At 32.7% G+C, this 21,867-nt stretch overlaps 3 protein-coding genes across 6 annotated transcripts; 1 reads left to right on the forward strand and 2 right to left on the reverse strand.

Annotated features, from left to right (window-relative positions):
• The first annotated feature begins 959 nt into the window (after positions 1-959).
• LOC107009108 (universal stress protein PHOS32) lies at positions 960-4,154 on the forward strand. Of its 3 annotated transcripts, none has more exons than XR_001455358.2 (3): positions 960-1,835; positions 3,236-3,349; positions 3,815-4,154. XR_001455358.2 is itself a non-coding variant. In XM_015208384.2 (2 exons), exons 1-2 carry the CDS (start codon positions 1,151-1,153, stop codon positions 3,832-3,834), a joined length of 705 nt encoding a protein of 234 aa, XP_015063870.1. In that variant the 5' UTR covers positions 1,026-1,150; the 3' UTR covers positions 3,835-4,154. The 3 variants fall into 3 exon arrangements, 1 of the variants encoding a protein (XP_015063870.1); XR_003576673.1 differs by lacking the exon at positions 3,815-4,154 and adding an exon at positions 3,442-3,751; XM_015208384.2 differs by lacking the exon at positions 3,236-3,349 and having other exon boundaries at positions 1,026-1,835.
• Positions 4,155-4,613: 459 nt separating this feature from the next.
• LOC107012027 (25S rRNA (cytosine-C(5))-methyltransferase nop2-like) lies at positions 4,614-10,404 on the reverse strand. The gene is made up of 17 exons (XM_027914471.1): positions 9,977-10,404; positions 9,696-9,880; positions 9,531-9,594; positions 9,316-9,449; positions 9,133-9,216; positions 8,973-9,047; positions 8,762-8,833; positions 8,597-8,670; positions 8,098-8,150; positions 7,493-7,602; positions 7,160-7,228; positions 7,012-7,086; positions 6,387-6,479; positions 6,215-6,294; positions 6,040-6,139; positions 5,089-5,432; positions 4,614-4,990 (listed from the first exon to the last, which is right to left on the reverse strand). Exons 1-17 carry the CDS (start codon positions 10,218-10,220, stop codon positions 4,930-4,932), a joined length of 1,917 nt encoding a protein of 638 aa, XP_027770272.1. The 5' UTR covers positions 10,221-10,404; the 3' UTR covers positions 4,614-4,929.
• A 2,516-nt stretch (positions 10,405-12,920) lies between these two features.
• LOC107009186 (putative zinc finger protein CONSTANS-LIKE 11) lies at positions 12,921-17,811 on the reverse strand. Of its 2 annotated transcripts, XR_001455369.2 has the most exons (4): positions 17,181-17,811; positions 16,914-16,982; positions 15,076-15,114; positions 12,921-14,780 (listed from the first exon to the last, which is right to left on the reverse strand). XR_001455369.2 is itself a non-coding variant. In XM_015208466.2 (2 exons), the coding sequence occupies exons 1-2, from the start codon at positions 17,670-17,672 to the stop codon at positions 16,929-16,931; spliced, it is 546 nt and encodes a 181-aa protein (XP_015063952.1). In that variant the 5' UTR covers positions 17,673-17,811; the 3' UTR covers positions 16,746-16,928. The 2 variants fall into 2 exon arrangements, 1 of the variants encoding a protein (XP_015063952.1); XM_015208466.2 differs by lacking the exons at positions 12,921-14,780; positions 15,076-15,114 and having other exon boundaries at positions 16,746-16,982.
• Positions 17,812-21,867: the final 4,056 nt, after the last annotated feature.

The following is a 21,867-nucleotide window of genomic DNA, read 5'->3' on the forward strand; positions in this document are numbered from 1 at the left end:
ATATATATATATATTGGGGGAGGGGGGAGTTACATGTGAAAAAAAATATACGTATCTATCAACTTCACGAATATATTTACATGTGTTTGAAAATTATTTACATGTGTTTAAAATATGATCAGATATTTGTTAAGCACCTTGAAACACATTAGATTTGGTGCATTGTTAAACACACACTTAAGTTCCATTGCACAATCGTGATAACTTACGTGAACAATGCCATCTTTAATGCTTATCGTTTTTAAATTTTAAATTCATCTCTAACTATATATTTTAAACAAGTTTTCTCTTCAGCATATTCCTCACTTGCTTGATTATTATAATTGATCCATGACATATAAAATAATGATACATCGCCTTCATAGCTAAAATAAGAATGTACACTTTGGAAGCTACCATTCATCAACACTGGTGATGTTTAAGAGCGAATTCAACTCTTAGGTTCTTATTCTAAATTTGAATTTTAATGTAAAATTTGATAAAATTACTAAAAAAATTAAGCTATGGACCAATAACTCAAACAAAATGATGAATTTAATGATTGTAATTGAAATCTTAATTATAATTAAAAATTTTAGATCCGTTTCTAACCCCCGGAGCTCGAAGCAGCAACTCCTTAGTCAATGCTGTCCAACATGTCATAAAGCTTAGCCAAATTTCTTTAGCGCTATATCCTAGTGCACCAATTAAACGCATCCCATTCAATGATTTAGTTTTATTTATTTTATAATTAAAATTAAAAATAACAAAAATATTTTCAAAAAGATAAAATAACATAAATAAAATATTATTATAATTAAATTCAATCAAATTTTCTCGCCCAAAAGATTCTTTTCAATAATTAAATACTGCATTATCCGAGTGTATTATATATTTGCATTGTGTTGGATAAGATTAGGCAAAAAAAATTAAAAATTAAAAAAAGTCAATATATTATTGACCATTTCTCGTTACCAAAACATTTACAAAAAAAATAGTTTAAAAAAACCTCCAGTAGACTCTATTCCAGCTAATTCCTGTAACCTCTCTTCTTCCCAAAGGTCCCAAGAACTCAACAATACACAGTCGAATCGGATTCGAGCATCACAAAACACACAATATCTCTCTGAATTCTTCAATACCAATTTCGTATTTATCTTTTTACACCACCATGACATCACCCAAAAAGCCACCACCAGAATCCGACCGTCCACTCACGGCGATCATGCACCAACCGGCATCTCCTCGTTTCCATTTAGGAACTCCCACTTCCGGTGCTAATCGGAAGGTTGCTATCGCCGTCGATCTTAGTGACGAAAGTGCTTATGCTGTCAAATGGGCTGTGCAAAATTACCTCCGACCAGGTGACGCCGTTATACTCCTTCACGTCCGTCCAACTTCGGTACTTTATGGAGCTGATTGGGGTGCTATTGATGTTTCTGTTGACACTGCAAATGAAGAATCACAGCGGAAACTGGAAGATGATTTTGATAACTTCACAACTACGAAATCGAATGATTTAGCTCAGCCACTTGTGGAGGCTAATATTCCATTCAAGATTCATATTGTGAAGGATCATGATATGAAGGAAAGGTTGTGTTTGGAAGTTGAGAGGTTGGGTTTGAGTGCTGTTATAATGGGGAGTAGAGGGTTTGGTGCATCAAGGCGTAGCCCGAAAGGAGGGATGCTTGGTAGTGTGAGTGATTATTGTGTGCATCATTGTGTTTGCCCTGTTGTTGTTGTTAGATATCCTGATGATAAAGATGCTACTACTGGCAATGACTCGGTCACAGATGTGCTTCACCCTGTACCTGAGGAGGAGCCTATATACCATGATGCCTCCGATAAAACCGCAGGTATATATATCTTAAGACCACAATTTGTATTTCTTTGCAAGTAGACATTGATTATGCGTGGTCTTTGTTTGATTAAAGGAATGACATGATGATTAGTTTAAAGGATTGGATGTTTAGTACTGCCTCAAAGGTTGTGACTTTATTTAAGGGCTCATGCTTTTAGACATTTATCTTTGAATTTTCTTGGGTGCTTTTAGAATATGTGAAAGTGGTCTGTTGTTACTACTCAGTACGATGTCAAGATGTTTGATTATCAGCTAGGAAGTGGGTTGACTCTAGTTTGATGTTTCAATCAGATTAGTTAGTCATAAGTGATGCCATGTCAAATATTATTTCTGTTTCGTTATAACAGGATTGTTGATTAGATGAGTAATGCATTTATGTTAGGTGAATTTTGTGTAGTTGTAGCCATTGAGCAGGGTTTGGGTATTTCTCCCTTTTTGGCCTATGGAATCAGTTGTTTGGCTTTAGGCATAGTTGATAGATGTTAGTTGTAAGTAACTTATCAGTTGTGAAGCCTTTTGTGGTATACATTTGTAACATATGAGTTGTTTCGCTTGTTTGTGACAAAGTTCATAGGAATAATCATCCTAGTTAGTTCTTTGTGGAAAATAAATCAGTCTTGTTCTGGTTAATGATAGTATTACTCTTTGAAAGTCACCTTCATTTCTAGATATGCTGTAGTGGGGCTTTTTAGTATCCTCAAATACCATTATTCCTGCATGTGCTGCTATTGGGTAACTTGTTCCCCTAGGTTACTTAGCGAAAGAAGCTTTTTCACCTAGGGTCCAATTACTTGTAGATGAGAGAGAGAGGAAGAAAGGTAAACAGGTGCACGGTTCTGGGGGAGATAGTGTCAACAAGGAGAGAGAAGGGATGAGGTTTAGTGGGTACCGATTGATACAGGTGGAAAGAGAAAATGCTGGCCCTAAAATTCAGGGAATGCTACTTGGTAGAGCAGGGTGAACCCGTGTAGTAAGTAAGTTGAGATCTCTTGTGCCCCAGGGGTTTGCTCTAGTGTAAGAGCACAGCTCATTATTTATGGACTAGGCGCACGTTATGGATTTGAAGTCTACTACAGACAAAAGCCTGGTACTTAAAGTGAAGGGTAGATGGGTAATCCCATTATCGAACGAATTTTGAACCGTGCGCTGCTGATCCTCTTAAGATTTCTCGGTTATAAAGAAGTCGAATTCTCTTTGTTGGTTATTCTACTTTGTCCTTGTGAAATCTCGACTTTTGAACCATTTCTATGGGGAAAATTAGAACTGGCTAGAATGATATGAGCTCCAAAAGAAGGGATAGACTTACCTTGGCATCTTCTGTATGTGTACACTATTGAATTATCAGTCCTGATATGCTAAATTTATTAGAAGATAACATGATGTAAATAACTGCAGTAAGGTGACTCCGATTCCACCATTCAACTTAAAAACAATGCTTCTTCAGCCCTGACAATCTAGCATAGGCTTCGGATGTACTCTAGCTGAAAACCAGGCTTTTGACCCTTTCTGGTATGAACCTTGACATCATGTGATCTCCATGAATTGTGTTAGTTTTCAGCTCCTGAATTTAAAACTTCTTGCATGTTTCATTTTTCTGACAGTGAGAGATGTAGTGGTTTTGACACTCACTCCTATTTCTGTAGCGAACCACCAAGTGTTCTTCAAGGTCACCATGCAAATAATGTTCTTATTGTCGTTATCTTTTTCTTTAGATAATGATGGAACAAATGTAAGTTGTATTAATATTTAATAGTGAGGTGTATGATTTACTGTAAAGATAAAAATACTTTAACAACTCCAGAGTTTGGGAAATGTCTTGTCTTTGTTGGACACAAGTTTTCCCTTAGAGGAATATGATGCCTCAAAGGAGGCAACTGTGAAAGATATAACAATTCCATTAAATTAGCATCAATCATGTTTTCGCTCGCTCTTATGGATGACATTGTTGATTCCTAAGCTATACTCATTATGCAGATTCGGAGAAGGCTTCTTGAATAAGTTGAAGGTGAAGAGATATTTGAGTACTGTTGAGGCAAACGTGATTTTGGTGTAGGCGTGGGCCATTTGGAACATGAATTTGGTGGTTTTCAGTGCTTTCTTTTTCTGCTTATGGTCGTCTGCTGTGTGTTGAGTTTATAAAGTTTGGAATGGTTGTAATTGTTCATGATCTTCTTTTCTTTGTTTTAGGTTTTAAAATAGTCTGTCTGTTTTTTTTATGTGGAATAACTATCTTTTGAAGCTGCTTTGCAAGTTCAACTTCCCCGTTGAATGCTTTACGACTATTCTGTTATTATTGAGAGTTTCACAATCTTAACTCTTAAAGTATGTCAGATAACTTACAATAGGCTTCAGTAGTGTCCATGTGTTAGAACCCTTGAACTATTGAAGCGGCACTTCTCATTCTTTTCATAAGGCTAATTGCTGAATTGGAATTTCAAATTGAGCCTTCCAGTCAGTAGATAGCTGACCTAGTCCCTTGTATTTTTGTCATACGCGATGTTTGGACTTCGAAACTAGATTGATTTAAAGCTGAAGTTCGACATTTCCATTGTTCCTTTATTTTATCTTGAACCAAATTTGCTTGTTTTATTTAATTGAGACCTATTAACAGCATACTTAAAATTAGATGTGATGATTGGTAGATACCACGTTGATCAATACTTGCCACAACCTACCTCATAACATGTAAAGTAGCTTTGTTATGGCAGTATAAGATACTTGGGAAATCATAACATCAACTATTGCTAAAGATTATGATAGAAGAGGACTGAAATAGATGATGGAATACAAACCACCCTTTCCCTTTATAATTTTCATTGCTCATTCCCAAGTAGGTTAAAAGTATATAGGACAAAATTTTTGGATTCATATTCATGCAAACCATGAACCCTAAGTTGTTTTCTAAAGCAAATCATACACGACCTCCAGCTCTCTTCATCTCAAAGTCATCAACCAATAACAAAAATATTACAACTAGCTGGCAGGTGCTAATAATACGCGAGGTGAGCTTTCACAAAATCACCAGAGTTTCTTGTTTTATGTTCGCTCACGTCACCTCTGGTAAAATATCTTCGGCTTACCAACAGACCTCATTTGTTCTTCATCGTGGCTTTTCGTGTAGCTTCCCTAAGTGCTTTCCTCTTCTCTTCCCTGTAAAAATGTTGAAGACAAGAATAGGTTATATTATCTGAAATTAACTCTCTTCCATTAGCACATCAGTTAGTGATAGTGAAACTACAAACTACTACCTAGCTTTTGCAATTTCCTCTCTAGGAAGGGGTTTCTTCTTTTCCCTCTTTTTTGTTGCCACCACTTGGTTTTCTGTTTTTCCATTTTTAGTTGCACCACCGCTGTTTTGTCCAACACCTTTCTTAACTGAATGTGTTTGGACATCCCTCTTCCTCTTTTTATCACCTGCTACTTCCTCTTTCAATTTCCTATTCTCATTTGCAATGCCTTCTTTATCTGAATTCTTGTCATCATCCTCTTCAGAATCCTGCTGGTCACTGTTCTCAATGCTTTCAGCACCTTGTACTTCTTCAGACAGAACCAATGATTTTGCAGCAGACTTGGAATTGCTCATCTTTTTCAACTGGAAAAGAAACAAACATATGAGGCCAAATGTTTTACCGAAACAAACTTGCAGCAACTTCAAAGAAGAAATATGCTTAAAATCATTCATTTGTTTTTACAACCACATGTGCCACTCCCAATTCATTTTTTGAGTACCAGAAACCTTAATGAAAAGATGAAATGTTTGTTTAACTGACATGAAGAAGCTAGATTTCTACACAAGTGCAGAAGCATGAGAACTGAAGAGAAGCACACAAAACCTCATGTGTATAGGGTTGAATAATATTTATTATGCCCAAAATTATTTTTTTAAAAACCAAGCATGACTAAAACGAAAAATCATTTTGAGAAAAAAAAAAGTGACTTTCGGAGGATATTTCGATGATATGCTAAGTCAGAATAACTAATGTGGCTTTTTCAAATGAATAAAAGAACAGAATAGATCATTTTGTACTTCACTTAGCGCTTTACTGTAATCAATTTTAAGAATAATGACCATCATAAGTAGGACTCTGAAGCCTCCACTCGAGCTCTCTCAACTTGATACTTCTCATCCTTGTAATTTTTAGTCATTTGCTAAGAGCAGCTATTGACAGCACAAATTATCACCAAATAATAAGGCATACCTTGGCTACAAAAAATCCATCCATGTTGTGCACATGAGGATAGAATCGCCTTGTCTTGTCCAAAGATGTGTGGAAACGGTGCTGCCTAAAGCGAATAAATCTGGGAGAGGTAGCATTAGTTAGTAGTAGAATTAGGCAACCTTTCGAGTAAAAGCGCACACACTAAAAAATATACCCAGGCCTCCCAAAATCAAGTCCACATGGAACAAGCTTAACATCTCTCTTCTTGAGTGCATAATCTATAACCGCTTCATTCTGCAGTTCCAAATTAGACAAATGAGTAGAATACTTTGAAAAGCATCAGTTTTTTTGAGGATTCATTTGGAAATATATGTTTAGAAAGATACCTCTTCAACCATAATGGAGCAGGTCGAATACACAATGTATCCACCTGATTTTGAGTTGGCATCAACCATGTCAATTGCTGCAAGTATTAGTTCCTGCAAATCAAAATTGACGATGAAACAGGTTCCTCAAAGGCCACAACAATATGTGAATGGGGAATATGTGATAAAAGAAACATCATGGTGCAAAATTAACACTGCTGAAGGAGGGACATGAAGCTTCCAATACCATCACCAACACCCTCATGATTTGGGAGGACACATATAACAACACATCAAAAAAAGAAAGGCAGATAAGACAACTAGAAATGCAAAATTTGTCCTCCTATACAACAATTATGTTCAATGGAATCAATCATTAGAAACAAATACGATAAAGTCCAATTCTTTTTGCAACTTAATCTCTCCCAGAATGCAGACTTACAGAAACCAGTATTTTCAAACAGCATGAGAAGTCAGATGCTTGCAATATACTCCGTGGTGTTCTGTTATGAATAATGAACAAGCTTTAAGCACCCAACTAATTCATGGAAAGTTTTCATGATATCCTCCCACAGCGCAAATCGTTGCAAGTGTATAAATATAGATGACACAAATCACCAAATTTACACATCTAACTCATATATACCTTCTGCAATTGTGAGCAATTTTGTATATCAGGTGCAGTTTTGGAAGTTTTAACAGACTCATCCTTGGAGATTACCTGCAGAAAGAACATCATTCATTGGTTTAAACAAGATCCAAGCCAAGCATATACATAAAAGATTACCACATACCCCAGTGCCACTGCAGGGAGCATCCAGCAAAATCCTATCAGCAGTGTTCTGACCCAAAACTTTAGGCAACTGAAATGATCCCCCAAACAAGGTATTAGATCAGAGGACTAAGTCCATATCACCATTAAGAATGTAAACTAGGAAATAGAAACACAAGAACAACGAAATCTTGTCGGATCAAAGCCTGTAGCTTGATGAAATTAGTAAAGAGCTACTTCAGTCAACAAGCACAAGCGCTCATGATGGAGAAATAAATAGGACATTGCCCGCAAAATACAAAAAAAAAAAAGTGCTAGTTCTATAGGGAAGATTGCAAAATAGTCCAACTCAAACCTCTCTTCCATCATAGTTGCAGATAATGGTGTTTGTTACCCCCATGCGATGTAAATTAGCAGTGAGAGATTTAAGTCTCGACTCCTTCATCTCATTTGCATAAATAATACCTAGTTTTCAAGGTAAAATATGTCAGTGTCATTCACACAATGATTGAAATGGCAAATGCTATTAAGAACTAATCTGGAAGACAGCATTATTTACAGTAACTTCAAAAGCAGAACCAGAGCGAAGTATACAAGACACATCAGGAATGACAACTGGAGGAAGCAAACAGATTGCTAATGCAGGCTATCATTTACGAAGTACTATTTTTTTTACCAAGAATGGTGTACTGTGTACATGAGCGAAAAGTAAAATAGAACGAAAACATCCAGTATATTTTTGTAAACTGCATTAGAAATTAGCACTTAGCAGGGCAAGAAATGGAAAACAATAAATTATTTTACAAGGAAAAGGAGATAATCAATTCTGACACCAGGACAGCTAGATGTATTAAAATTCATTCTTCTTTCTGTATCCAGAAAGTATGGATGCATTGTGGATAAAATGGATTCCATCACAAGAAAATTTACAACAAGACTAACTTCACAATGAATACATACCACTATTTTTCATCAGTGCAGCAACATAAGTTGTTTTGCCTCCAGGAGCAGCACTACACCATGAAAGTTACCCACTTTAGGAGACCAAAAGCTAACAAAAATTTCACTTTTCTGCTAACTGAGCTAACTAGTAAGAAGATGGCAGAAATTATTTTAGCTTTCCTCCCAAAAGAAAAGATATTAGGTGCATAACTTGAACCTAAGACGGACAAAATTATATCCAAGAAAAAGTTGCTGATTTAAAGAAAGAAAGAAGAAATTAAAAGTGAGAGAGGAAAAGCAGAAGCTTTTTTTTCCGATTAGCTTTATCCTAGACTATCTAAGTATGGACTAGACAACTCTTTCAGCAATCAAACTCGTTAGTTCTTACCAATACATACAAGAAAATGAAATGATAATAATTCTGAAAACAATATTGATTAAGAACTAACTCAATAGGTGGAAATTCAATGATTGACAATTGAAGCTAACATTATTAGAAACTAAGTTATTTACTTACGCCATATCAACGACACGTTCATTCTCCTGAGGAGCAAGGGCCATTACAGGCAGAAAAGAACTTGCACTTTGGAGCTGTAAGCAAGTTATTATTAGAAATAAGCATAACAGTTGCATATTAAGAGCAAAGATATCTTGTAAGCAAGTTAGTTATAAGTCAGGTTACCATGTAATGACCAGCCATATACTCAGGGGTGGCACCAACTGGAACTTGAGAATCATATACAACTAGTCCAACCTACAAAGTCATAAATGCATATGCTGAAATAAGTAAGGATACATATGAAACTAAAAAATAACAGGTTCAAATTGTTACCAAAATAATGAGTTAATCCAAAGAAATCACACATAATCACAGTTAATCTTTGTATTTGTACCTTTGACCATTTGCTTAATGGGTCCAAATTGACACCTCTGTTAAGAAGAACGCCAGCTAAATCCCGTCTGCGAGTCTGAAATATTGTCAAAGCAATACAATTTGAGTCGACCATCAGAGCGGAAAAACGGAAGGATAGAAAAGAGACAAAAGAACATGACCTTCAAAGTGTTTGTCCGTAGAGAAATTGGTCTAGGTTTTTCAAATGCTTCAATAAGTTCAATCAGCTCAACAGGGGGAAACAACTGCAGTAAGGTCACATATCATTCAAATTGAAATGAAAAAATGCAACTTTTGAGAAGGGAAAAGGTTCAGAGTCTACACTACTTTGACATAAAAATTACCTCCACCAATGACTCAATCAGAAAATCATTGTATCCATAATATGAACCCAAGTCCCTTTTAAGTTGATCAACGTAATCCTTACGTGTCACACCTTCTTGCCTCAATGACTTCAAATTTGAAAGCACTCTAACAACTGCATTTATTTTATGATATTTGAATGATAAACTTACATCACGAGAAAAAAAATATAGTTAAATAAGGAGAAGAAACTCACTCTCTTTTATCCTCCTTTGGAGGTTAGAGAGATCTGGGGGTCTCTGTGTTTCTTCTTCAAGCTCCTAAAAACACAGACAAATTAGGCATTCATGATTATTTTCCCCCCTGAATGAGTATATGACAAATCAAACCACTAATCAAGAACTTGAACATTAAAGGAAACCTCAGTTGTTGGCAGTCTGAAATCATCAGCTTCTTCTTTAATATTGAGCTGTAGTTCTAAATCATTGTCCTCTTCTTCTCTTTTCCTTTCATCATCAATAGCTTTAGACTTCCTTACAAGATCATTATCATCTGCATCAGAGTCAGAATCTGCATTTGAATCCGAATTAACATCTGAACCATCATCTGCAAACATATGACAAAACAAAGAAGAAGTTAGAGAGTCATAAATGATGGCTAGAAGTTAGAACACAAACGCAATGCCTTGAGTTAAGATTGTACCAGCATCACCACTTCCTAATATATCAGCAGCAAAGGGGTCATCAATGTCAGAAGACATCTCAGAATCTGAATTAATTTCCTGTTCATCATCTTCTTGAAAATCCCCATCCGTTCCTTCACTATCACTAAAAAGTTCCTCCTTTTCCAGTGGCTTAGCTGGCAAAGGTTCCTTCTTTTGCTTCTTCTTCGCAGGGAGTTTCCCTAATTTAGAACTTGATTTCTTACCGAGCTTGGGACCAGCCATTTAAGCTACAATGCAACAAAAAGTTTTCACAAATAAAACCCTAATTCACTTCCAAAACTTGTACCAGAATGGAAAATCAACAAAACCCTAATTTTTTTCCCAATATAACTATACGTTAGTTGAAGTGAGCCCAACAAATTTAGTTGAAAAAAAAAAACCCACAGAGGCATGCAAAGAGGAAGAAGAAGATACCTTTGGAGGGAACGGCTGAATGTGGGAAAATTAATTAGCGAGGGCTCAACTGGGTTTTGGGTTTGGGTCTAATATTGTGTATTATTGTTCTTCTTCTTTCGGCCCAGTTAAAAGAGAATGTGGGCTTCCGTTTTTGGGCCGCCATTTAATTGACCTTTTGAAATTGAATTTTTTTTGGATTAGGCAACATATGTTTAATTAAATTTCATGAAGTCAATTGATTTTAATATTAATTTTTAATACCATATTTTTTGAGTTATCATAGAACTTCTCTTGATCCGGCTCCTCTCCATTTCTCTTCTCTCCATTTTTCCCAAGTTTATATTTGGATTAATAACACGTGTCATAGGTTAAAATAAATGGTTAAGATTTAATTTTTCAAAGTAAACCTCTAACCATGATTTAGTTAATAAATACATTATATATTAAAAATTATTATAATATAACTATCTTAGCAACATATTGTCTTGTCTATATAGAAAACTTTTTTTTCTATATTTATGGACAAGATAATATGTTGCTAAGATTGTGAGATTATAATAATTTTAATACTTGATATATAATGTATTTATTAACTAAACCATGGTTAGAGATTTACTTTGAAAAATTAAATCTTAACTATTTATTTTAACATATGACACGTGTCATTAATTCAAATAGAAACTTGGGGAAAATGGAGAGAAGATAAATGGAGAGGAGCCGGATCCAACTTCTCTTCATTTTTTTGTCATTTTCATTTTTTGAATTTATATAACATGACTTATGTACACTTTTATATTTTACATATACAGTATAATTAGTGAATATGCCTTGTATCTAATAATAATAAAACAATAATTGGGCTAAAATGACTTTGTATTATGACCGAATGGTCACTTTGCTTGATTTTCCTAATTTTTTAGTAATTTTAACGATAGAAAATTAGTGATTTTTTATCAATAGAACATATATATAAGTGAATTTTGTAGAAAATTTATCATAATTGAGGGACCTTTTTAAGATATTCACCCTAGTTAATATTAAGAAAATTTTAGTTTCACTTATATATAATATTTTAATTAAAATAAAAAATTCGAGTTAGAACTCACGAACTCGCCCTAATCCACGTTGTTTTAGACTAGAATATTGCCAAGTGGTAATGCTTTGCAATTTGCGAAGTGTCATTTTGAAAGGTAGAAAGAAGTAATGGGGGAACTTATTCCGACCTCAAATTATGAACTCGAAATTTGTCAGAATTATTTGTGAGTGTTGTGACTTTCTCATGATTAAAAACAAGATGAACAAAGGAAAAATATCAATTTGCGTACTGTATATGTTCCAGAAGTATCAATACATCACATTACAACTAAAAATATTCTGAGTGCTGCAGCTTTTTTAGTGAATCAAAAGCATCTTCTCTATGCATTTCGGGGGATTTAACTCCTCTCCATTCTTCAAGTACACATTTGAATGGAAGTCATGTGTCATAATTTAATATTAAAGATCGAGACTTAAAATTTTAATTTTTATATTACTTTTATCCAAGTATGTACTTGAAAAAACGGAAAAAATAAGTAATGGAGAGGATATTCATCCCATTTCTGGTGGCGACAGAGAAGGAAAGTTGCCTTCATTAGGAAAAAAATTGACTAGCAAGATATTTTACACTCAGCCAACACATCTTCAGAATAATATTAGAGAGATTTCATATACATGAAAATAAGTATGCTCAAACTCTTAAAAAGATGTATTTGGCATCACGCAATAGGATCCATTCTACTTTACTTTTCATTTTTTGCTGTTTTTAATGAAACTTGTAGTCCACCTTAGAATTATATAGCCAAAAATTAAACCGCAAAACATGATGATATAATAGTGTACTAATCAATGACTCATGATTGGTGTCAAAAGCTGAGTTCCTTAAAATTAATATCTTAAAAAGCGATTTGGTTTTGCTTTTATATATGATTTTACTTGAAAGTTTAGTGTGTATAAGACCTTAATCAAGTTCATTTAAAAATAAGATCTACTAAATAAAGTTTAATGTGTATAAATTTAAGTTTTTCTTTAGTTTAAACGAAAAAAATACTGATAATTTTAGATCAAAAATCTCGTAACCGTGGATAAATTGACATGACGTTGACTAAAGTATACTTTTGGTTTAGGCATACTTGAACAAGAATAATCTGCCTTCGGTGGGTCCATTAATTAATTAGTTATGTTTTCGTGTCAATAACCTATATAATTAATCATGAATATTTATCGTCTTATTAATTTTATACTATTCTTTAATTCATTCAATGTTAATAAGCACCATGCTATATAATTCATGAATGTCTATCACCTTATAGAATTAATTTAAAGGCCTAAGTCATCCGTAGCCACTTAAAGTTGTCCTCATATTTCACTTAAACACCTCAACTAAGGAATGTATCTATTGAACACCNTCAACTAAGGAATGTACCTATTGAACACTTAAACCTTAAAAAATTTATACCTATTTGACACAAATTGATAATCAATTGAAAATCAAAAACGCGTGTATTTCAAACGCGAATTCTTATTAATTTTACCAATAATATGATGACACGTGGCATTACATTTAATTTTTTTAAAACCTCTATATAATTAATTCATAAAGTATTTTAAAAAATTAAAAAAAAAATATTTTTAATTAAAGCCTCCACCCTCCCTACTTTCTTCCTCCTTCTTCAGAAACCCATTTCTGATTTTCCATGGAGTTGGTGTCGCTCCATCTCTTTCTTCTCTTCAATGGAGCTACAATGACACACCATTGTTGTCTATTCAAGCTAAATATGCATTCTCTTTCATTTCGATAACATTAAAATTTTCACTCATTGTCTTCATCTTTTATACATTAGAAATTATTTATTAGAATTGAAAAAAAATTAACAGTTTTTTGCCCAAAAAAATCTATTCATATTTTTTTTATCATTGTAAATGAAACTTCTTCGAGATATTTGAGACGAAAATCGATATAAGAAAAAAGAGGAAAGCAGGAAAGAACAATGAGGGTGAGAGAAAGAGAGGTGGAGGGAGTGTGGTGTTCTGTGTAAAAAAAAAGAGATAAAAATGGTGAAAGAATGATATGATAGAAAGAGGGAAGAAGACAACTATCCTTCTTCTTTTTTGTTAATTATTTTTTTTTAAAATTAACTTAGGGGATAAATTAAGAAAAAAAAGGAAAAATATTATTTTTAATAAATTCACGCGCTCAAAGAAAGTGAATTACACGTTTTTAGCCATGTCAGCATTTTGTGTCTAATAGGAATGACTTTTGAACAAATAAAGTATTCAATTGGCACAAGGATTAGTTTAGGTGTCTAAATGAATTATGCGGACAACTTTGAGTGGCTGCAGATGACTTAAGCCAAATTTAAACAATCGTCATCTAGTTAGGAATTAAGTCTTTGGAGTTGAGCCCATTTTGTTAAAAGCAAAGAAAAAAAAATCAAGAGGGCTTAATTGTGTGGCTATGATTCAAGGAAGGAAAGGGGAATTTTTTTTTTTGAGGAATCATTGTCTTTATGGTTGTGAAACACACAAATCAGATCTTTCAGGTGAAGCAGAATCCGAAGATATTTTCAATGTAAAGGACCTACCAAAAGCTATAGATGAAGGACAAAAATAAAATATCATTTTATCACAAGGTTATGGTGGATACCATTTTGAATATAATGACTCCATGTCCACACATATCTCAAAAAATAGTGTACTACAATTTTCTTCTTCACGCAATGTGTTACCACCACACAAATTAAAGTTACTTCCTTTATTTCTAGACTAGATTCCTTAATTATATTGAGTGTTAACCACTTATAACCAAGTTAGTATATATGTTTAGCTTTTAAATTTTTTTGTTTTTATGAGTAATTTTGTATTGTACTGTTGATGGTACGTGTGAATTAATAATTTAAACCTTATTATAAGTGATGCATCATTTAACATGCATGCATTATAAAGTTCTTTATATTATAAGTACGCATGTGTGAAACTTAAATATCAAATATAAACATTAGACAACTTGACAAATTGCAATTAAATTACTACTTTGTTTACGGGCTTGTGGCGATGTGTCGTGTATTTGATTGCAAATTGCAATTAATTTTATTAATAGGGTTTGTGTTACTGTTATGCACGTGGCCATGTAGAAAACTTTGCTTCTAATTGGCCCGAGTCTGTTAATTAATCTCATTATTATACTATACTTTAATGGTGTAGATCGAACTATAGATTATAGATTAATAAAAAGCATCATGATTAAGGTCTCGCATGCTAATTAAAATATTACAATCCCATTATCCTTGAGTATATGCTTAATCTTAATAAAATATAGTTAGCTGTCAGCTTGTCACTAAATCTTCCACCCTGACATAATTTAATCAAAATTAAACCTTAATAATCAGCACATGTAATGTTTTATCTTAACTTTAATTATACCCCTTTATAACCTTAATAATAAAAGTCTCTCTTTTGTGTCGGTACTCAATATTTGACCTAGTAGTTAACAAATCCAGAACCCAAATTAAGATTAAATTTCAAGTTCAAGCAAGTTAAAATTCTTTTTTATTTATTTATTTATTTGGAGTTTTGACCTTTTTGGCTATTTGTTCTTTGGGTGATTTGAACATATACTTTGATATTGGAGATGAAGGATGCTTACCGTTCGAGCTACCCCTCTTATTTAATTTCTTCTCATCACCTGTACTGATGAGAGCATGTAGAATTAATAATAAAGGTACATGCAAGTTGATCCAAACACTAATTAATTTCATAAGCATGTGAAAGAAAATCCTATACATTAAGATGAGATCTTGGCACAAGTGATCCCACCACTATTTACTAACAAAAATATCTCTATATGTACTTGGTTGAACACGTTAACTTGTAGTTAACTAAATTAAGTCACGTCTTTTCTTTAATAGCTTAAGTTTTAGAAGAGATCAATATATATGCACTTCAACAAAATAAATTAATAGTTGGAGCAATTAGTGAATAATTAATAGTCCATTTCTATATTATTCCTCTTTAAGGGTTGTCATGTAGAAAACTTGTGGAGTATGCAAAGCATCACTTAAAGAACAATGCTATCAAGGATAAGGACAAGTGTCTCAGGTTCATGCACAATTCTACTCAAGTTGTGAGTTGTGACATTTGAGTACCAAAAGGTCAATTGATAACCATGGAAGCAATCAAAAGTAGAAGAGGCCAAATTCCAGTGGAATCTACAATTTTATCTACTATGGTCCCACCTCTATTTCAACAAAAAACTTGGTAGGAGTAGTATATTTTTGGATTTTTAGGACCCTGCACACGTTGTTGGTTTCCTCTTAGGTGGGTGGGGTAGGCGGGGCGGGACTAACTGGATTTCAGAGTTCAAACAAGCTTAATACATTTTGTATAGATCTTATATTTATATTAGAAAATTAAATAAATATATACGTATATTAACTTGTAATCTCCATAATAAAACTGAATCACGGTTCAATGTTAGGGAAGGGGACATGAAAATGCTAGCCCCACCCTACCAAGGGCTTGGGGTAGGGGGACAGGTTGTTAAATATATATTTTTTGGTCCAATTCAATGTGTCTAATTGAGTCAATATGTGGACCGGTTGGTTTGAAATTGGACCATATTAATTGTCAAGATAGAAATAGTGACAAAGGAATTGTGAGTGATCACAAAATAAGGCAATAAGATCATATCATGCAATAATTCAAAATAAAGTTGGTAGTGCTTGCTGGTAGTTAGTATTGGTCATTAAATTTAGGTCCATTTTGACATTATTTAGTTGGCTATAAAAAGTCTAAGCAACTATAGTATACTTATTAGAGAATAGACTTTTTATCTCTTTAACTTAACCTCCTGCCACTAAAAACACCACTTGTCAAAAACTTACTTTAATTGTTTATAGCCTTTTTTTCGTGGCCATGGATAACTAGGTAAAAAAAAATAAGTATCTTGATATAGTTATGGACCACTAGAATAAAGAGTTGTGCTTTCTGGAATAAAAACAAAAATAAGCATCCGTTTCAAATAATAGTATTGTTTGGTTAGACGCTAATCTTTTATAATATGTTAAAGTACACTGAACTGGTCTCAATCTTTATTTTTAACAATGAGGCATTCTTTATTGTATTTGGTGCAAAATGTCAGTAATGCTTGCCATGAGTAAAACCATGAGTTATCAATCATTATCAAGTATAATTGAGAGCTGTGTTGTCCTAATCATCTTTTTTCCCTCATCTTTATTTGCTGCATCTGGTTTTTATATTTTCAAGTAGACAAGAAAAAACAAAAATTCGCACATGGAAAATAATAGTATTCTCATCTAGAAATTAAAATTAGGATAAATATAATAAAAAATTAGTGTATGCAGTAAAATCATTATCCAGATTCCAAGTAAGAGCAAATGGGAACAAGAAAGACTAGCTAACTCACATGTCATTTACAAGAAGATTTATTCATACATTGATCAGATAACAGAATTAGCTTTTGACCTGTAAATATCCCGATTATCTCCATCTCCATGAACTCCTTTCTATCTTCTCTTCAGGTCTTGTAATGCCCTGAAAATACAAAAAGAGAACAGAACACACATTCAGTAAATATTGGAATGTGTTACTCTCTGTTTCAATTTGTTTGACCTACTTTTTTTTAGTCTATTTAAAAAAATAATCGTTCCCTTTTCAACGATTATGAGATTGAAATGTCAAATATTGAAACGGAGGGAGTGATTGATAACAGGGAGGAAATTAAAGACTTACACAATAATGGGATTGGGTATTTTCCTCTGTTCTGTTAGGTGAAAATCCAATTACACTTCTTCTGTTAAATTTGTTAGTGGAATCTTCACTACTAGAAGAGCTTGAAGTCAATGAGGGAGGATTAGGTTGATCTGAAGTTGAAGAAGATAAAGGAACAACTTGATTATCACCATCACTGCTTCCATCATCTTCGTCTTCGTCGGCCTCATCATCATCATCTTCTTCTTCCGTATCATTAAGATGTTGATCTGCGCCATCATTATTATTTCTGTGAAAACATTTCTGGCAAACAGAAACAGTGGGACCAAGCTTAGAGCCAGAGCCAGTCCATGGGGTAAGTGATTGACAAGAATTACAGAGTAGAATCCTTGAATGTTTAGCTACAAGGAAATTGGCTGTGTGAACTCTGGCATCACAATCCCAACAAAGACTGGCTTGATCTGATTCACAATAAACTCTTGCTATGGAACTGCACAACTCACATTTCTTCATTGTTAATAATTATTATCACACATACAGAGTCACTGAACAAAAGATTTTTATAATTTTTCTATCTGAAATATGGGTAAATCTTTAGGCCTTTGGAGATTATGATGTGTTACAAGAAATATAATAAATGCCTACAACACTACAAACCACATTTGCCCTTATATAGAAAAAAGGTAAAAATAACTTAGAAGTCACATCACTCCCCCCCCCTCCTCCCCACCCTTTTCCTTTTTTAAACTTTTGTTAGTGACTAACAACTGTCAAATTACCAAAAATAGATCTTATCAAGTGTTAATCTAATTCTAATTCTTGAACCAAGAAAAGATCTAGAGTAGTTAATTTTGTTCTAGTTCTTTGGAATAGGTAAGGAGAAAAGTACTCTTCACTTCAAATATAATATAATATATTCCCTCTTTGTTATTTTCAATAATTTATTTTGACTTTGACACGTATGTTTTGAAATTTATAATCTAAAATAAACGATTGATGGTTGTGTAACTATAAATAATTTGGGTATAATAAGTATTTTAATATTAAATTGTAATTATAGAAATGAATTATTCCTTTTTAGACTACTAAAAAAAATGAGTTATATAAACCGAGACAAAATACGGTATATAATTCTTATTTTTTTAACCTAATACAATAATTATAAGGTATTAAGCAATACCAATGGACCCCTCTTGAACAAAAATAGCTTTACCCCTGCACGCCGTTGTAGTTTAAATAAATAGGCTTCATGAAAATAGCAGAGGACTTAACACCATTCTAGTTTATTTGTTTAAAAAGCTCCTGTTGAAAAACCAATAATTATCTGTTTAGTAATACTAATTTGTAATTTTTTTAATATTAAATTCAGTTAATATGAAATAAAAAAAATAAAAATAAACGAACGCCAAATGTCTGAATCCAGATGGCATCATAAAGAGTTTTGTTTGCTTGCTTTTTTTTTTTCGACGAACCAGGATGAGTTAAGCCCCAGCTTAGTGACAGTGATGTAACTTTGGGGGTCCAAATTAAATAATAATGTCGTAGAGTATCGTCAAACCTCTATAAAACGTTTATTTATTTTTTTTCCACTCATGAAACGTAATGTGCATCATATACTTTTGATGAATTGACGAGTAGATGCTTTGTTATACAGCCACATTAACGTTGGTAAAATTACCACATGGCGTCACACCATTTGTAACACAACTTTTACTATATTAGAATATCGATGATCAATAATATATTCAGTAACATATACAATGTAATTCACAAGTTAAGTTTGAGAAGAATAAATTTTAACCGGAGCTTAGATGATTCAACATACTTTGTGCGAGGATTTTTGACCAAACTAAACCATTATATAAAGCAATTTACCAAAATAATATATTTTTCTAAAATTTTATCGAACTAGTATAAACGTATTTCACGGTAACATTTTAGGGTATATTTCATTTTTTATAAGCTACCACATTCAATAAAGATTTATGATACGTGTATAGGATGTACTCAATGTGTCTGAGCCTGCCCCACTGATGTATTAGAAATGATACCTCCAATGTTAGGTTAGTATATATAACTGTAAGTAACACTTTACTCCTAAAACGTTATTCTCGAATAACGTTTTACTCCTAAAACGTTACTGTGAGTAACGCTTTAGGAGTAAAACGTTACTGTGAGTAACGTATATCAATCTAACGCCGTCAGCTTAAAAAAATAAAATATACCCTAAAATGTTCCTGTGAAATACGTTTATACTAATTTTGTAAAATTTTAAAAAATATATTATTTTAATGAATTACTTTATATAATGACTTAATTTGGTCAAAACCTCGGATTTAATTATTCGGAGATTTAGACATTAAATTGGTGTGAATCTAAAAAAACAAGGATAACATATAGAAACTATGACCCACGCATCTATAGTTGGGGCTAGGGAATGCTGAGGCCCATGCTTTTCTAGAACAACTTTATATCACACAAACAAATAATAATGGCTATCCTCCATACTCAAATGTAAGATTATTAGGTCCATGTATAATCATGTTTCTAATCTATGTGCACATTTGTCTACATATATGTATTATAAATGTCTCAACCTAATATCAAATGTCCCTTTCATTCTCTACATATAATATAATACATGAATATATATGGAATGATTTCTTAATGCAATATTGTAATATTTATGGATGGATGTCTCTTGGTGGGGGCGTCATCTCAGGAAGGTTTATCCACATTCATGTGGTGTTTTAGTATGAAAGAAAATATGGTTGACTGGAAAATATTTTTCAAAAATTGTGTAATATAGTATTTATCATTTATTTTATTTTTTTCGGTTTTTAATAAGTATGAATAAATAAATTTATTTTAAGAATATTTATATATAATTTAGTTAAACACCAGAGGTTGGGAGAGGGGTCGGGAGTGCTAAGTGTGGGGTTGCTAACAGTTGGAGTAAGGAATGGGGTGGGGTAGAGGGGTCTATAGCAAAATTATTTTCTTAATTTTCATGAAAATATTTTGATCAATTAAATTCAAAACACACACCCTCATTATAAATTTGATACCAAATCATATTACATTATCATGATCAAATAGTAAATAAAAAAAAAAGATACACATTAATTAGTCATAGTTATTTTTATATAATAGAAGTGTATGTAAAAAAAATATTTAATACTATAATATTTATCATTAATCTGATATAAATATCGAATCTAAATAATTATTTTCTATTTTAGCTCCATCATCCACTTTTCGTTTTAATAAAATAAAATTATTCTCTTCCATGGAGGAGAGGAAAAATGAAACTCACACAGTTCTGTCTTAAATAATTTATTCCCTTCATTTCAAATTAATTGAATTGTTGAGATGTTTTACGTCGTTCAAGAAAAAAAATTAAGACATAAATTGTACATAACTTTTCATTTTTACCCTTATTCATTATTATCAAATTTATGATTAAAATAACTAAACATTAATTAATAATTAATTCTAATACTAACTACTAAAAGGTAAAATTGAAAAAAATGTTACTCTTGAAAAATAAATAATTAAGTTAATTTGTAAAATGAAAATATCTTAACAATTTAATTAATTTGAAATAGAAAGAAGTGATACCTTGTTAGAGCTGTCAATATGGGCTAGCCCACCCCATCCGGGCTAATTCATACAGGCTTCGACATTTTACAGGGCAGGCCGGGCTAGCCCATTTTTTATGAGGCCAGAAAACGACTGGCCCAACCCATAAGTACATGAGCTACAGGCTTGCCGGGCCAGTCACTTTTATAAAAGTTATATTTTTTTAGAATTATTAAATTAAATTATAAATTATAATTTAAAAATATTATCATAAATATCAACAAAAAAAATAATATTACATGATGTTAATATTACTATTTTTTAATCAAATCCACAAATGAAATTATCTTTATATTATTTATTAAGTTCTTTTTCAAGTAAAAGTATAAATATCTAAATAGAAATATTAACCTAATTATTTTGAGTTTGGACTCTCTTTAATTTTAAATTTTAATATTATATCATATACTTTAATTAATTTTTACTGGCTCATAGGCTGGCCCTGTCGATATTTCTCAAGCCCCCAAATCAGCAGGCTTATTCAGGTCAGGCTAAAAAACCCTTTTTTAAAATGAGCTCCAAAAATCGTAGCCCAGCCCTATTCAATTCAGAGTTAGGCCAGGCCGGCTCAATAGACCTAGCCCATATTGACGACTCTATACCTTGTAATAGCAGATTTGCTATGAGTGAAAATATTAAAACTATATTGATTTCTGAAATCTTCTCTTATAAATAAATAGCACCAATTATAAATCTTGTTTTTGAAGCTTGCATTTGCTTTGGTGTGTTGATTTGAGATGTATTTGATGTGCTAGCCACCATTGTCCATTTGTCACAAACACACTTAATAAATGGCCCATGAATCAAGTGACCATAAGTCATAACCCCAACTTTTAGCCACTTGTCTGAATTAGTGTAGTGTAGGACACTGAGTCAAGAAAGATATACTCAAACCAAAAGACAAAACAAACTACAAAAGTAGCATATGGTCTATTCAAGTTTTCCCCTCCACACACACTATATATATATATATGTAGCACACTTATATTTTCCACCTTCTTTACTTTATTTCAAAATTCGAAATGTCTCTATCTTTTTAAAGCTAGTGTTCGACTATATATTTCAT

This window comes from Solanum pennellii, chromosome 2, assembly GCF_001406875.1.
Source record: "Solanum pennellii chromosome 2, SPENNV200".
NCBI lineage: Eukaryota > Viridiplantae > Streptophyta > Magnoliopsida > Solanales > Solanaceae > Solanum > Solanum pennellii.